This window comes from Lipotes vexillifer, unplaced genomic scaffold (assembly GCF_000442215.2).
Source record: "Lipotes vexillifer unplaced genomic scaffold, Lipotes_vexillifer_v1.1 scaffold884, whole genome shotgun sequence".
Classification (NCBI taxonomy): Eukaryota; Metazoa; Chordata; class Mammalia; order Artiodactyla; family Lipotidae; genus Lipotes; species Lipotes vexillifer.
In genome coordinates, this window is record NW_006789227.1 from 594,728 (window position 1) to 610,815 (window position 16,088).

General features: G+C 39.6%; 1 protein-coding gene across 1 annotated transcript in view; it reads right to left on the minus strand.

The window, feature by feature from the left end:
- The window catches only part of COL6A6 (collagen type VI alpha 6 chain), a 109,899-nt gene that overhangs the window by 37,833 nt on the left and 55,978 nt on the right, over positions 1-16,088 (minus strand). The window contains 5 exon segments of the mRNA XM_007462424.1: positions 2,194-2,256; positions 2,967-3,002; positions 4,659-4,709; positions 5,484-5,546; positions 9,814-9,876. Coding sequence (XP_007462486.1) covers positions 2,194-2,256; positions 2,967-3,002; positions 4,659-4,709; positions 5,484-5,546; positions 9,814-9,876 — 276 coding nt within the window.

Sequence of the window (16,088 nt, forward strand, 5' to 3'; positions counted from 1 at the left end):
AAGTTTTCAGTGTCTAAACTTCAAATTCAAAAATACTCACAGAATGTAGAGAAAGCAGCATGGCAGGTGAAATAAGCAAGTTAAGAAACAGTGATGAAGGGCTTCCCTGGTGGCGTAGTGGCTAAGAATCCACCTGCCAATGCAGGGGACACGGGTTCAAGCCCTGGTCCAGGATGATCCCACATGCCATGGAGCAACTAAGCCACAACTAAGTTGTGTGCCACAACTACTGAGCCTGCACTCTAGAGCCCACGAGCCACAACTACTGAGCCCATGTGCCACAACTACTGAGCCTGTGCTCTAGAGCCCGCGAGTCAAAACTACTGAGCCCGCGTGCCTAGAGCCCATGCTCTGCAACAAGAGAAGCCACTGCAATGAGAAGCACACGCACCGCAATGAAGAGTACCTCTCACTCGCTGCAACTAGAGAAAGCCCGCACGCAGCAACAAAGCCCCAACACAGCCAAAAATAAATAAAAATAAAAAGTAAATTTATATATTAAAAAAAACAGTGATGAATTGTCCAATGTGCGAAAAAAATTCAAGTAACCAAAGGCCAAGAGAAAAAGATGATATATTTATTCCCCATTAGTTTATTGCTTTTTAAAAATGATTAACGTGCCATTGGGCAGCAAGGGAACCCAAGAAACTGCTGACCATGTTTGCATGCCTCCAATGTTCAAGGGTAAACTACCTCATTAACAAGTAGAGGGAAAAGATCCAGAGATCTGGATTAATTTGAAAGTCTTTTCAAATTATCTTTCTTTTATCGGTCTTCTTCTCCTTTTTTTGTTTTTTGAGAACAAAAATGTTAAAGGATAGTCATCCAAAAACATGTATGAAGAAAAGAATTATATCCAGGAAACAGTCCTCTTGGGAAAAGCAGGATGGAGGGAAAGAAGTTTCTTTATTTTGTACCCCTAAAACGCACACAAATAATCTCTTCACACAAAGTTTTTGTTATACTTTCCAGGAAAAAAACAGATCAGAGTAAAACTAACTATAGTGACAAAACTGAAAAACACCTCAAATAATAGTTTTATCAGACTTTGTGTTTTTCTTGTCCAGCAATTGACATGGTATCAAGATCAGTTTACCTGATCAGTGCTGTTCTGAAGGAAAGAGATAAAGATGGTCTCAGGAGATAATTGTCATAAGATTTTGTCTTTTATAAAGCCACCATCTCAGCTTTGCAGCTTATGATATATAAAGAGTCAGCAAAGGCAAAATCCATTCTTAGCACACGAGAACCCAAGGCAAGCTCGGGATGCTGATGCTTCTGAGGGTGCCGGAGATGGGTGTTTATTCTGAGTGGCCCAAAGCATTAGACAACGTCTAGGTCCTCCAGGGAATAAAAAGGACACATTCATTACAGTACATTATTTTACATAATAAATGGAAACTTTCTCCTAGAGCTCAAGAGATACTTTCTTGAGCTAAATTGGGAGAGGACCACCTCATTAAAGTAGTTTAACGAGACCTTAACAGGGGAGACAAGATGCCAGTGGGCATTAAATTACACGAGATCTGCAGGGGGTATGGGATTAAACTGGCCATATTTTGTGGTGCAAAAACAGTTTTGACCACAAGGATTCCTTAAGAAACAACACACAACTTATTTCCAGTGTTAAGAATGGTACCTTGTCAACCAGATCAGGTGAACTTGGTCACTATGAGCCTTATTGCTGGCAATGAAGGATGAGTAAAATATCATTTCCCTTCCCCAAGTTTGCCTTAACAAAAACCACACATTTTACAAGTCTTTGGGACCAAATGACAACTCAAATGACTGTAAAAGCTTGAAAAAGGACTTCCCTGGTGGCGCAGTGCTTAAGAGTCTGCCTGCCAATGCAGGGCACACGGGTTCAAGCCTTGGTCCGGGAAGATCCCACATGCCACGGAGCAACTAAGTCCGTGCGCTAAAACTACTGAGCCTGCGCTCTAGAGCCCACGTGCCACATCTACTGAAGCCTGCACGCCTAGAGCCCGTGCTCTGCAACAAGAGAAGGCACCACAATGAGAAGCCTGAGCACTGCAATGAAGGGTAACTCCCGCTCGCTGCAACTAGAGAAAGCCTGTGCACAGCGATGAAGACCCAACGCAGCTAAAAATAATAAAATAAATAAATAAATAAACAAAAAAGGACTTCCCAAAGTAGCTGAGGTTGTAAGGCTTTGCAGCCTGAGAAACTTACCATCTTGCCTCTAGTGCCCTTGGGTCCAGTTTCTCCTGGACCACCAGGGTCCCCAACGTCACCCTAAATAAGTTCAGAGAAATAAAATAAAATGGTTAGTAAAATCAAAGGGATATATCTCATTGTATTTTTATACTGATTCCAACATGAAGACATTTTTCACATATATTTTTATTTTTAATAGTCTTCTTTGAAGTGTCTTCCCCCCAATAACCCCTCATTTTTAAATTCTCAACACAGTACACTGGAGCCTTACTGTTTTATTTCTCTGTCTCTCCAGCCAGAACACAGCCTCCTTGGAGATATGAACTGTGCTTTTCATTTTGTCCCCTGATCCAATCACAGGACCTAGCATTTACTGAGCTCAGTCAGTCTTTCCAGCAGAAGTGAAAGCCTTAAGATAGAGGACAGCATCGCTAACATTATCTGAAGGTGCCTTATAAACACATTGGGAGAATTGAGGCAGGTGAGATCAGGTAATTTTGGTTTTCCTTAAATTTTACTTCCCTTTGAGCAAAGAGGAAAATACATATGGTAGAGGGGAAGGAGTACACGTGAGGAGAAAAATAAGGATGATTTCTTCCTTTACTTATGAATTAAAAACTAGAAATGAAATATTATTTTTAAAAGTCTGCTTCCTCCTTCTCCCCTTTCCCCATAAAGTTTTCTTTTTATTCATTTATAATTAACTATCCTTCTATTATCCTGTAATACATTTCATAAGCCCAGGAGTATCTCTGATTGATCCCTAGTTAGTATGAAGTACACGGTACCTTAGGTCCAATTTCTCCAGGGAATCCTTCTTGCCCCTATAATCGACAGTGGAGAAAGTAATATATGCACATATCACCAGGGTAGGCTTATATTGACTTTAATTTTGCCTGCTGCCTTATTTAGTTTAAGTGCCTCTGAACCAAGGAAGGGCCAGAACAATTGAAAATGAAACTGTATGGCACGATTTGAGAAACTAACTCCAATTTCTAAGTTAAACTATTTACTGGTCTCACCAAAATATCATGACAACCTAAGACAAATGGGTAAATGCACACATCTGAGGAATTACACATCAGGTCTCCTTCAAATGTAGACATTCGACAGGATAGCTGGCCATCTGGCCAAGTGTTTCTGAAACAGTCTTCTTAAATGGATTTCAATTTGGGGGAAGAAACTGGGGAAGCCTGCCGTCTAAATTTGATCATTGGTTTTCTGGTCCTCTGTTTACCTTCTTCGGCCACAGACTATAGTTGAAGAGGTATGATAATCCTCATTTGATGAAAAACATATTTTATTTAAGATAAAGTTTATTTTCTGATCATTAAAAGTAAGATCTCCTCAAATATATTTAAAATATAAAAGGATAGAAAGAAGAAAAATCACCCAAATCTCACTTCCCAGAACAGTTACTATAAATATTTTGTCATATTTTCTTTAATCTTTCTAAATGCATTTCTAAAATGCATTTTAGCACAATTGGGATAAATGTTTTTTCTTATTACATTCTGATTTTTACTTGACATTGTCACAGAAGTTCTATACAATTATGTATAAACATTTACATTCATTTTAAAGAGTGGCTAATATTTCAATGCTATAAGCTACTTAATAGTTCAATTTTTAACAAATATTAAGGTTGTTTTCAATTATTCTCTATTCTAATGAAAATTTCACTGGAAATCCTTCATTCATTAGGTTTTTTTTTAAAGAAATTTTAGCTGTTTGGGGTTTGTTTATTCTTCCAGGCAGTCTCTTGCATCATTCCCATTGGGATTTCATTTAGAATTACATTGATCCTTTATAATGTTTTAGACTTTCCAACAAGAACTTGGTATGTCTCCATTTATTGAAATTTTATATCTCAGTAATTTTGGTCATAGGTCTTGAACATTTTGTAGAAAGAATGTTCTTAATTATATTATGTTTTTGTGGATGTTATTATGATTTCTAAGTGGTTATTGTTGGTATATATCAATCACTGCTTTTGATAAATTTATCTTACTCCCAGACACTTAAATATTCAGTGACAATATAAAGTTATAATTCTGATATAAAGTTACAAGGTTTAATTTTGAAGTTACTGCTTGGCCCAATGCATTTGGAAAGGCCCTGTAAAACTTCTCACTAACAATTAGAGTAAACATAGTCAGAGGACAAATTTTGGAATGCCTCCCTAAGGCTCTAGATTAGATGTAACGTTCAGGCTGGAACCAGGCAGGCCCTGGCTGCGCATCTCTGCAAAGAACAGAAAATTAATTTCAGGTTTCACTTGTTGCCTGGCCCTTAGGTTTAAGTTGTTTTCTTTTTTTCTACCATATTCCCCACAAGATATCAGCAAATAAATGACCAAAATCTATCTATAAAGGTCCAAGTCTACCTTTTTCACTACTTTCTTTTTTCTCTTAAATGTGGCCATAAAGAGAAACAAAAAATAAATGGAAAATGACCAGCTTTCAGTCGATGTGTCTTACCTTTGCTCCTTTACTTCCAACACTACCATAACCTGGGTTGCCATCATCACCCTGTAAACAAAGCAATTATTTACAAACATCCCCTACTGCAGACAGAGGCAGGCTTATTCACAAGAGAACTAGACAGCCAGATTTTTGGTTTAAGAAAAATTAGGCAGCAGGATTCTCCCTCTGGGGCAGTTCACTGACATAGTGGCACTAAAGGAAACTCTCAATAACAGGCACAGACAATGCACTGTCACTTAATTTCACTTGTCTCATCTGTAAAGACGAATAATAATTGTACCTGCTCATCATGTTATGAGGATTAAATGAGAAAATTTCAGGTGTATAATAATCTTAATAAAAGAAGGTAGAAGTGTTATCTCTCCTGGATAACATTTGTATTTTAATACCTTAGCTCTAAACCATTTTCAGTTTTCTGGATAAAAGTAAGATCTCCTAAATGTCTGGGCACTGGCTACTGTTGGATCCTTGTAGAGGTCTTAGTGAGAAGCCCTGAGCACTGGGGGAAAGTGGGCTCAGTTTCCCATGAACTGGTTTGGATGAGAGGAAAGGATGCAAGAAAGGTTATGGGGTTGTTAAACACAAGTTTTTTCCCTTTATCATTTGGCTTCAAGAGCATCCCAGCCAGGATGCTTGGTACCTGGGAAGTTGCTACCTTGGAAAAGCTGGTCAAGATGAGGATGAAATCTCAATCACTAGAAAGCTCTACAGCTAGATTAGGATGTTATCTTCAACACGCTCTTCAGAGAACCACACCTGATATCTATTGAACTAAAAGGATTCCAAGAGCCAGATCAAAAGTAGGAATAAAATGCAAACCGGCAAGCCTCGAGGACCCCAAAGGCCAATGGCTCCCTTTTCTCCCACATCGCCAGGTTCTCCCTGTCAAACAGAACAATGAAATGTGTCCTTATTAGGTTGTTTTTGTAAAGGAAATTAGAAATCATGGCACTAAGACAAGAATTTTCAACTGCATCCATGTGTATCACAGTGACAATGAGTTTGTGGCCAGGACTGTGTCTGTAAGCAATACAAGAGGAACTGCTGTTGGTGGTGAGTGAAGTCTCCTCCATTGATAAATGAAGCCCAGCAAGTCTGATGTATTGTTTAGTGCAAGTTGCCATCTTAGCAGCTCAGTGCTATGAGCTGCACCCTTGGAAATGTCTTACCATGAGTCAAAGAGGAGGCTCTGTACTGTCTTAAAAAATTAACAAAACAGTTTTCCATGATGATTCATGCAAATCTTCTGGCTGCTGCAGAAACAAGAGGCCTATCAAATCTACTTTTAATCAAGATAGCCAAGGTAGCACAAGATCCCTGGCAATAGTTTCTGACTTCTGACTAACAGAACACCTACTGTGGATTATAAATCAATCTCAGTATTACGGTGAGGAAATCCAGCTACCTGGGAAAGTTAACATAGGTTTACAAAAGAAGGTTAACTCCTCTCCTTAAAAGAAAAAGCTTTTAAAGTTTAGACTTTAAATGTACAAAATGTTGTGAAGACAGTACAGAGAGTTCCTATACATTCCACATTTAGCCGCCTCTATTGTTAATATCACATTAGTTATATTAGTAGGAACATTTGTCACAGCAAATACATGGAGATATTAACTCATTAACTAAACCCCATACTTTATTCAGATTTCCTTAGCTTTTACCACTTAATCTCCTTTTCCTGTTCCAGGACCCCATGTCTCTGTAGGCTCCTCTAGATGGGGACAGTTTATCTGGTTTTCTGATGACCTTGACAGTTTTGAGAAGCATTGATCAGATATTTTGTAGAATGTCCCTCAGTTGGAGTTTGATTGATGTTGTGCTCATGATTATGCTGTGTTTTATGAGTTTGGGGAGAAAAGACCACAGAGGTGACTTGCCCTTTTTATCACATTGTATCAAGATTATATCCTATCAACATGGCTGGCACTATTGATGGTAACCTTGACCATCTGACTGAGGGAGGCTTGGCTAAGTTTCTCCACTGTCTAGTTATTCCCCCTGCCCTTTCCACAAAGCTCTCTCTGGGAGAAAGAGACAGAGGTGACTTGCCCTTTTTATCACATTGTATCAAGATTATATCCTATCAACATGGCTGGCACTATTGATGGTAACCTTGACCATCTGACTGAGGGAGGCTTGGCTAAGTTTCTCCACTGTCTAGTTATTCCCCCTGCCCTTTCCACAAAGCTCTCTCTGGGAGGAAGAGTGTGGAAGGGTGCCCAGCCCATGCTGAAGGAGTGGGAGTGGTTTACTCATTGTTAAGGACAGAATGACAACACAGTACATGTGAGGAGTCCAAATGAACAAATGTCCACCAGCACTGACTGACCCCAGGGGGCAGGCGGTGGGAAGAGATAGGGTTCCATGGAAGGGAGGCAGAATATCACCTGCCCTGAAGCCTTTCTTTCAGGGCGGTGTCCCCCACAGTGTGCTGTTGGGGCCACCTGCCTCCAAATTACCTGGGGTCCACGAGAAAAAGGAAATTCCAGGACCCCATCGGTATCAGTCTCTGGTGGTAGAGCCCAAGGATATGCCTTTATAAATAAGCTTTTCAGTGGATTCTTACGCACACTGACATTTGAGAACATCTGCTTTAAGGCAGGAAGACAAGGGAAGCCATGAGGCTTGTCCAGGATCAAACACTTATTATTGGTTACAGCCAGGTGTTGAGCTCAGTATTAATTGCTGGGTCGCTTGCCTCCCTGGGAACTTGAGCTTAATGGGGTAAGGCAGGAGTAAGTGTCTGGGGCTCATCTCAGTTAATTATAAGTCTAGAAGACTTGGTCCACCTTGGGGCTGCCCAAAGGGTTTGGGTTTGCTTTGAGGGCACTTACCCCGCAAATTCTTGCCCGTCTCTTTCAAAAGTCCCTCTTATTAATAATGATATTCGTTGGCACAACTACCCTGCTCCTATCTCCTTCCACACTTCTTTCTACATGCTCAGCTACATCCCCCTCTAGGGTCCCTCCATCCCTGTCTTGGTCCCTTCCAACACACCCTACGGAGTGCCTTCATATCACATGCAAACCTTCACTATACACCCATGATGTCTGCACACACACATCCTCACTGTAAGATAAACTGTGTTCTTACCAGTGACACCACTTCCCCTTGAGCCCTCTCCAGGTCAAGAAGGCAGCAATGTATCTCTTCCAAACTTTCCTTTCCAGACCATTATTGCTACACCACATGCTTTAGTAATCCCTTCCTTTTGGAGCTGATTATCCTTGTCATCCATGGATTGCATTTCATCCTGCAGTCAGCTGTCTTTGTAACACTCGGCTCCTGGCTCCATCATGTCCGCCCTTCTTAGCAGTTCTCCATTCCAATGCTCACCCCTCTTCTTATGCCCTCAAGAAATTTCTCCATTAGTTATCTACACTTTCTCACATCTTCAACTTCCTCCTTTCTCTCTGTTTTTCTTTTCTCTGTTTATAAAAGTAAACTACAGCCTCTTCTATCATTGAAAACAAATAAATAGCCTGCTCCAATCTGTTCTAGACCTTGCCAGTACTAGCAGTTAATGTCCCATCTCATCCCCAAAGCCTAGTTTCTCCAAAGAGTAGTTTACTGCCCAGCATCCATTTCCTCCTCATGAACACATTGTTCAGTCCTCTGCAGCCAGTCAATTGCTACATTTTGGAATCTATTCTTTGGCTCATTTAGCCATCAGATGTGGTGGCTTCTCCAGTCCTCTCTTTCTTACCTGCTTGATGCCAGCTGAGACTCCTGACCTCGCTTTCTAGGACTCTCCTTCTCAGAATCCAGTGTACTTTTCTGCTTCTTTCCCATCCTCCACTTACCCTTCTTACAAATGGTCATCACCAAGAGTCCTTTTAAACTCCAAATGATTCTGAAACCTCCATCTCCAACCAGTCCTAGACCCTCTCCTCTATTCCCCAAACCAAGCATTTTTCCTCACTCTTATTCCTCACTCTGACTTTCCCACTTCTGTGATGGGGTTCCTGCTCATGCTGGAAGCCCAGAGTCATCCAGCCCTCTTCTTTCTGCCTCAGTTCCCTCTTGGGAGAGCCCTACAGAGTCATCATGGGTCCTTCCTGTCCTCACCCTGTTAAGTCATCCAATCACTGCTTGTCTTGGAGACTGTGAGAGGACATCAACCTGCCTCCTAGCTTCTAATCTCTCAGCCTTCAAAATATTCCCACATTGAGTCGCCTATTTAAAACCTTCCAAAGTCTGGCTGTGCTTGTACACGCCAATCACAAATTGTAAATAACACTGTGCTGGCTACCTAGTCAAGTCAGTCACCACAGACTTTCTTGTTCTTTATGGTCCCCCAAACAGGATCATTTTTCATCCCCCAAATACCGGCTCATGGGTTTTTTCCAATCCTGTGCTTTCCTTCACATTATTTCTTCAACCTAAATTCCTCATGCCCTCTCTGCTTGCCAAATACTTCTTACCTTCCAAAGTCTACTCAAAGTCTATATCCTTATGATGCCTCTTTTCCCAGCCCAGAAATACTTCTATTAACACTATGCTTAAACCTCCATTTCAGTCCACTATCCCTGACTAGTGTTTTATGTCACAGATTCTTGTCTTGAAAATATTCTCAATTCTGTGGGGTTGATTCTATGTCATATTTATCATTACACAACCCAGAAATTCTTTCATGAAACAAATATTTTCTAAGCACTTATGACATGCCAGGTACTGTTCGAAGCTCTAGGGATACATCAGTGAGCAAAACAGACAAAGATCTCTGCTCTCCTGGAACTGACTTTAGTCCAGCTGAATGGCAGTGTAGTGTCTTGGTCTTTAAAGGTATTCAGCGAGAGTTTGTATTAATGGAGGAAAGAAATAAAGGAAGAATAAAAGAAGAGAAGGAAGGGTGGAAGGTGGGGGGAAGAAAGGAAGGCCTGCCCTAGAACAGTTCCCCTTCCCTGAGATCCTCAGCTGAGATTGGGTGTAGCCCCTTGTGAAATGATGCTGAGCTGGATTCCCTGACTTCATCTGGGTCCACACCCACATCCCTAGATGCTGCTGGCTCTCTAAGAACCAAGCCAGGGTATAGGAGCAATGAAATATGTTCTCTTTTGTGTTGAAAGTGCTCTGGCTAATATAACCAGACACACTTCCCTTGAGGAGAAAACCTCAGCTTTGGTGTGTATGAAAGAATACAACTTACTCTATTTCCTTGGCTTCCCACACGGCCTTGACTCCCTGCCTCTCCCACTGGTCCTGGAAGCCCCTGAAACAAAACAAGGATTGCAAATATAGCTGAACATAAAGCAGCTTTCCTTGAAACATTCTGTGTCTCTTCTAAGAGGAAAATGAACCACAGATGGGAAAAGAGTTACGGCTTTGGAAAAAAGTATCACAGCTGTCAAATGAAGACTAGTAAATAAAAGAAAATTAATAAAGTAATTCAGGCCAGATGTTGCCTAAATGATTGTGTTTCCCTGTGAGTCTTCTCTTCGAAAGAGATTTTAGTTTCTCACTCTTTTGCTGTTATAGCAGATGTTGCTAAAATGTCTAAAATTTGAAGAAGGCATTTCAGATGATGTTTGCCTTGGACTGTATTATTCCTGGTTCCTCGTTTTGAAAAAGCATGTTATTGTTGTTGTTAAGGTTAGCTTATCTTTATTTGCAAATAATAAGATTAATACAATAGAAAACTCAAGAAACTTTACTAAAAATAATTAGCACTCATAAGATATGTTCAGGTGGTACAAGATAAATATTCTGACATCATTTTCTCTTTCCTAGAAAAGTTAGAAAAGTAAATGTAAATAAATTTCCATTTATCAATGAGAAAAAAACTGTAAAATACTCAAAATAAATTTAACAAGAAAGATAAAGACCTACATAAAGTTTTAAGATTTTACTGAAGAATATAATAACAAAATTTAAACAAACGGATAAATATACCATGCATCAATATGGAAAGTCTATTTGATATAATAGAAGTCTCTCTAATATTCTAGAAAGCATACTTTCTTGGAACAGGTTTAGAGCTGGACATTAAAAAATTCCAATTCAGAGGCAGCCCAACTGCCTTCCTATGCTATTGACACTTGGGATTGGATTTTTCCTTTGGGATATACAAATATATGGCAACATAAATCTCTTTTGGTTAAACTGTTTACAGGTACTTGTAAATAGTCCAAACACCAATGAATTGAAATCATTTTCACATTTTTTTGCCATGGTTACTATAATTTAAAAATAAATAAACCAAATCTGTGTAATAAGCATGATACTTAGTAAATTAATTTTATGAGAAAAAAATTAACATTAACCTTTTCATCTTTTAAAGAATTAAAGATGTAATAAGTTAGACATAAAAAATTTCCTAATAGGAAAGATTGTTGAACAATGAGTTAGTTACTAGGAAAGATAATAATGATCTTCCCACAACCTTCCATTTTCCCCTCTTCATCTTAAAAAAGGAGTTTCAATTTCTTCATCCTCCAAAGCTCTTAACCTTTTCCCTTCTAATTTTTACTTCCATCACTGCATGGAGCTCCCATGACCTGCATGTTCAATCCAGTTGACTTTTTTCTGCTCTTACCTTACTTGAATTTGATCATGTGTTCTTTGAAACTTTTCCATTAACTTCTGTAACACCAAGTTACCATGGTCTTCCTGGCCCCTTTCTGGTCTCTTCTCAGTAAACTTTGAAGATTCTCTGTCTTCTATTTGTCTCTTAAATCTCCATGTACCCCAGGGCTCCTCTAACCTTATTTTCTCACTTCATCCCCTCTTCCTGAGTGACACCCCATATATTTTCACATACCACTTCCACAAAATGATTCCTAAATATATGACTAGTCCAAACCACTCAACTGAACAGCAGAATCATCTATTAAAATGCCTATCGGGTATTTCACAGGAACTTGTTACCAAAGAAAATCATATTTGCCACCAGTCACGCTCAGTCCTATTCTTTTCATAAGGAATGGTGTCACCCTTTACTTCTCTTGAAACCCAATCCAGAAACCTAAGAATCATTCTAGACCCCTCCCTCTAGTTCGTCTCTCAAAATCAATCAGCTACAAGTTTTACAGGTTCTATCTCCTTTCTGTATCCATCTCTCTTCCATTCCCATGGCCATCACCTACGTTCAGGCCCTTCTTGCATTCTTGCCTAAATTCCAGGCTTCCCTGAATGTAGCCTGGCCTTGTTCTAATCCATTCTCCTTTCTTTTTCTCTTTTGATTTAAAATGTCAGGCTGATGATGCTATCGCTTTGTCTGAAATTCTGAATTCTGAGTACATTTCAGAATAAAATTGAAGATCTTTATTGATATGCAAAATCCCTCAAAATGTGGGTATTGCATGCCTCTGCAGTCATCAATCACTCTATGGTCATGCTCATCAAACCATCTGAAGTCCCCAAATTCTTCCCATTGTCTTATGTCTCCACACTTACGCAAGATGTTCCCTTAGCTGTTCCATTTTCCCATCTAGGGAGAGGAGAGGTACAATCTCCCTTTCTTGAAAATCTTACTTTTAGCATCACTGTTTCAAGAAGAAGACCTAAACTCCCTGGCTGAATTGGGCCACATAATTGTCCCACAGATACCTCTACTCTGTAGGTAGTTGTTCATTTATTTCTCTCATCCACTAGATGCCAGCCTGTACACTCCTTGAAAGAAGGGGCACATCTTATTGACTTCATATCTCTGGAACTTAGTATTGTATGTAGAACCAATCAATCCACCCATCCATTTCTCTATCTATCCATCCACCTATCCAGGAATGGTCCCCAAGAGGGATAAAATAGTGTGTTTAGCTTATTGGTCTTCCATATGAAATTTTCATGTACTTCACATGTACATGAAACGTACTTTTGAAGTAGAGAGATTTTAATTGTCCTTGACAATAGAGGTATATTGGAAATCTTGCTTAAGAACTCACTTTTTGTGCTTCCTTCAGACATAATGAGTTCTATGAGATGAAGGAGATTTCTCAGAGATTACTTCCTGTATAGTCCCCACAAGCACACACAAGCACAATGAGAGATAATCCTGTTTGAAAGTCCTTCCAAATAAAAGCTTTCTTAGATGGATGGATGGAAACGGACAGTCTTGTAATTAGAACATCAGAAAACCTGACCCTGTTTCCTGTGCAGAATCACACAAAGTACTGCCTGAATGGGGCTTAAACTTCAGTGAATTATTACACAGATATATTACCTCCTCAAATACAGCTGGTTGTAAAAGGGACTACGCTTGTAAAGGAAAGAAGGAAAATTCCCTGCCACCCCTAAGATGTCAAGAGTCAAAAATTTGCCTGGATCTGAGATCAAGAGCAGCTGTGGAGTATAAAGAGGAGCTCAGGGCATCTAAAGGGAAAGAGCATTAGCCAAATCTCCATTGGCTTTGTTGTAATGACAGCCTTTTAGTGAGCATTTATTTTGTGGAAGGCACTGTACTAAGAGGTATATATTTATATATAGGCTTCTTCAATCCTTACAACAACACAATGAGATACATATTCTTTTGTTTAACATCTTTATTGGAGTATAACTGCTTCACAATGGTGTGTTAGTTTCTGCTGTATAACAAAGTGAATCAGCTATACATATACATTTATACCTATTTCTCCTCCCTCTTGTGTCTCCCTCCCACCCTCTCTATCCCACCCCTCTAGGTGGACACAAAGCACTGAGCCATGAGGCTGCTTCCCACTAGCTATCTATTTTACATTTGGTAGTTCAGATACATATTCTTAACACCATTTTACCACTCAAAAACAGATTCTCAAAGCATTTAACCACAAATCACTCAGTTAATAAGAGGATGAGATGGGAACACAACCTGATTCTGACTCTAAAGACTGAACTCCCAGCCACTCTGTCTGCTGTTCTGAGGCCCATGTCTGGGACAGGATTCCAAAACTCTTACCATCTGTGCACCAGCTGAGACTGGAGTTTTAAAAATGTGAATCTCCAAGCTTGATGCAGGAGGCTGGGGCCAGATCTAACCTTCAACATGGGGACTTGGGCTGGGGATCGTGTTCGCTTTGAGGGTCTGACACAGAGTCCTTAGCAATCACAACTGCTTAAGTGAGGATAGAAAGGAGGTGTTTAGAGGAGGTGTAAATGTTTTAAAAATGTCCTCAGGTAGCATCTTATCACGAGGGATTGTACTAGGAGTTTGGGATAAATGGCCGGGGCACTGCCAAGAACACTTTGACTTTGGATGGGATATGGCAGGGCAGGGGCAAGAGGTGTGGGTTCTTCCCATACTTAAAAGGAATCTGTCTCAGTTTTATGGGGGTAAAATCTTTTCTACACTCACAACCAGCAAATATCATGCTGGGATGGAACAACTCAAGGAGATTAAATGCTCAGCTTCTGTAAGAGTCAGATATGAGCTAAGTCTGAGAAATAAAACTCAAGAGACCAGCAAGGGGTGGGCTAATGCAAGGGCAAACCCAAAGACACCTGAGAAGATGCTGCCCTGGATGGTGCTAGTGTAGGAGATGGCCCCCAACCTCAACTTCTGATCCTTTTGCATGCACCCTACATTCCATCCACGTTGAACAATTTATGATTTCCCAAACTCACCTTGATCTCTTTTCAGACAACCTGGTTCCTTTCCTGTGCCTATCTCTCCCTTGGTCACCTGGAAAACACCTCCTTATCCTGCAAAAGCTAAGCCACTCTCTTCCTCCTTTAACTCCATCCATTCTCCCACCACTCTACCTTGGGTATAATTCTATTTTAACATTCAGTACGTCACATCTCAATTATTTGTTTGCATGAGTTTCCTTTATGAGACTGGGAGCACTTGAGGCTAGGGTCTATGTTTCATTCACCCTTTTATTTTACTACAGGGCCTGACACACAGGAAGTGCTCAGTACATGTTTGTCAAGTGAGTAAAAGAAATGGTTGATGGATCATCCAATTTGGATTATGCAGAATGATGAAATTCAATGACTACAATATAGATTATATATTGTTATAGTGTTACTATTATTATGGCCTTCCTTGGATTGGCATTAGCATGCTTTGGGCATAAAATGAACCTGTTAACTTAGGTAACATTGATGCAATATAGTAGTAAAAACATTTATAGGATGCGTATTATATTGCAGGCACTGTTCTAAGCTCTTATATATATTAAACCATTTAATTTTCACAACAATTCAATGTGGTAGCTATTATTACTATTCTCAGTTTACAGCAGGGAAAACTGAGGCACAGAGAGGCTAAACAATTTGCCCAAGGCCACACGGCTAGGAAGATACAAACCTGGCAATCTAATCCAGGCAGGTTGGCTCCAGACTATGTGCCCTTGACTACTATGCTATGCTTTAGAAAAATAACAACAGAAACTATACTTTTTATCCCAAATTTGCACTGAATAATTTCAACCTTCCTTGATATTTCATATGATGCTTGATATTTCATATGATATTTCTAAGTATTTAAAGAATAATTCCAGCTCTAACTGGAATTAGTATTTTACATCTGATTTTCCATTTCTTTTCTAAGCATTTGTTATATTAGTGTAGGACTTGAAGGTAAACCAAACAAGAAAGGAACAAAGGAAGGTACAAAAGAATATGCCATTCCTTTCAAAGTTTTCTTCTTTCTCATTGTACCATGGACTGTACTTCTTTCATCTCATAGCTATATATTTGGCTGGATTAGCACGCTTGATCTAAGCAGAATTCCCCAACAGTGGATAAATTAATAAGTCTTCAGAACACTGTCAACAGAAATCACATCTCTTTTTCTAAATGTACATCCTAAGAAATACTTTAAAGCCTGCAGTTAGAAAACACTCATGTAATTCCATTCAAGAGGCTGGTCCTTGTGCTGTAAAACATTATGAAGCCTATGTCACTGAATTTATAGAGCCAATAAAGAATAATACTCTCTTGTCTATCTGACTGTGTTTGTCTCCCATGGTTTTCCTTTGAAAACAACAATGTTGAGATCTAATTCATCACCTCCTGAGCACAGAAAATTCTATACATCTTTGAAATGGCACTTTCACTGTTTTGACAAGGGTATTTCCAGAAAAGCAATCAAAGAAAGAAACACACTTTCCAGCCAGTTAAACAGAAGAGCTAGGCTAGAGGGAAGTGGTGCCTTTTGACTAACTCTGGTGATGCCAAGAGGCTGGATGATTTATGACTGTGACCATTCCTGCCAAGGTGAGATTAAAGGGGACCCTCTCATAGAAGTATGCTACAGGGCAAATGGAATACCTTATTTGAGTAATAGCCACTTGGATACAATTTTGGATTCTAGAGCAAGGGAATTACCAAGCTCTTTGGATTTCAAACCTTTTACATCTCAATATTTCATATAAACAGATGAGATAATCACCACATATATGTTTCCTTTGGCATTTACTGTTTTTTTTTTTTTTAAATCCCGATTTGTGATGCCAGCAATGATTCAAAGATGTGAATCCAAAATAGCTACATTTCATCAGTTTA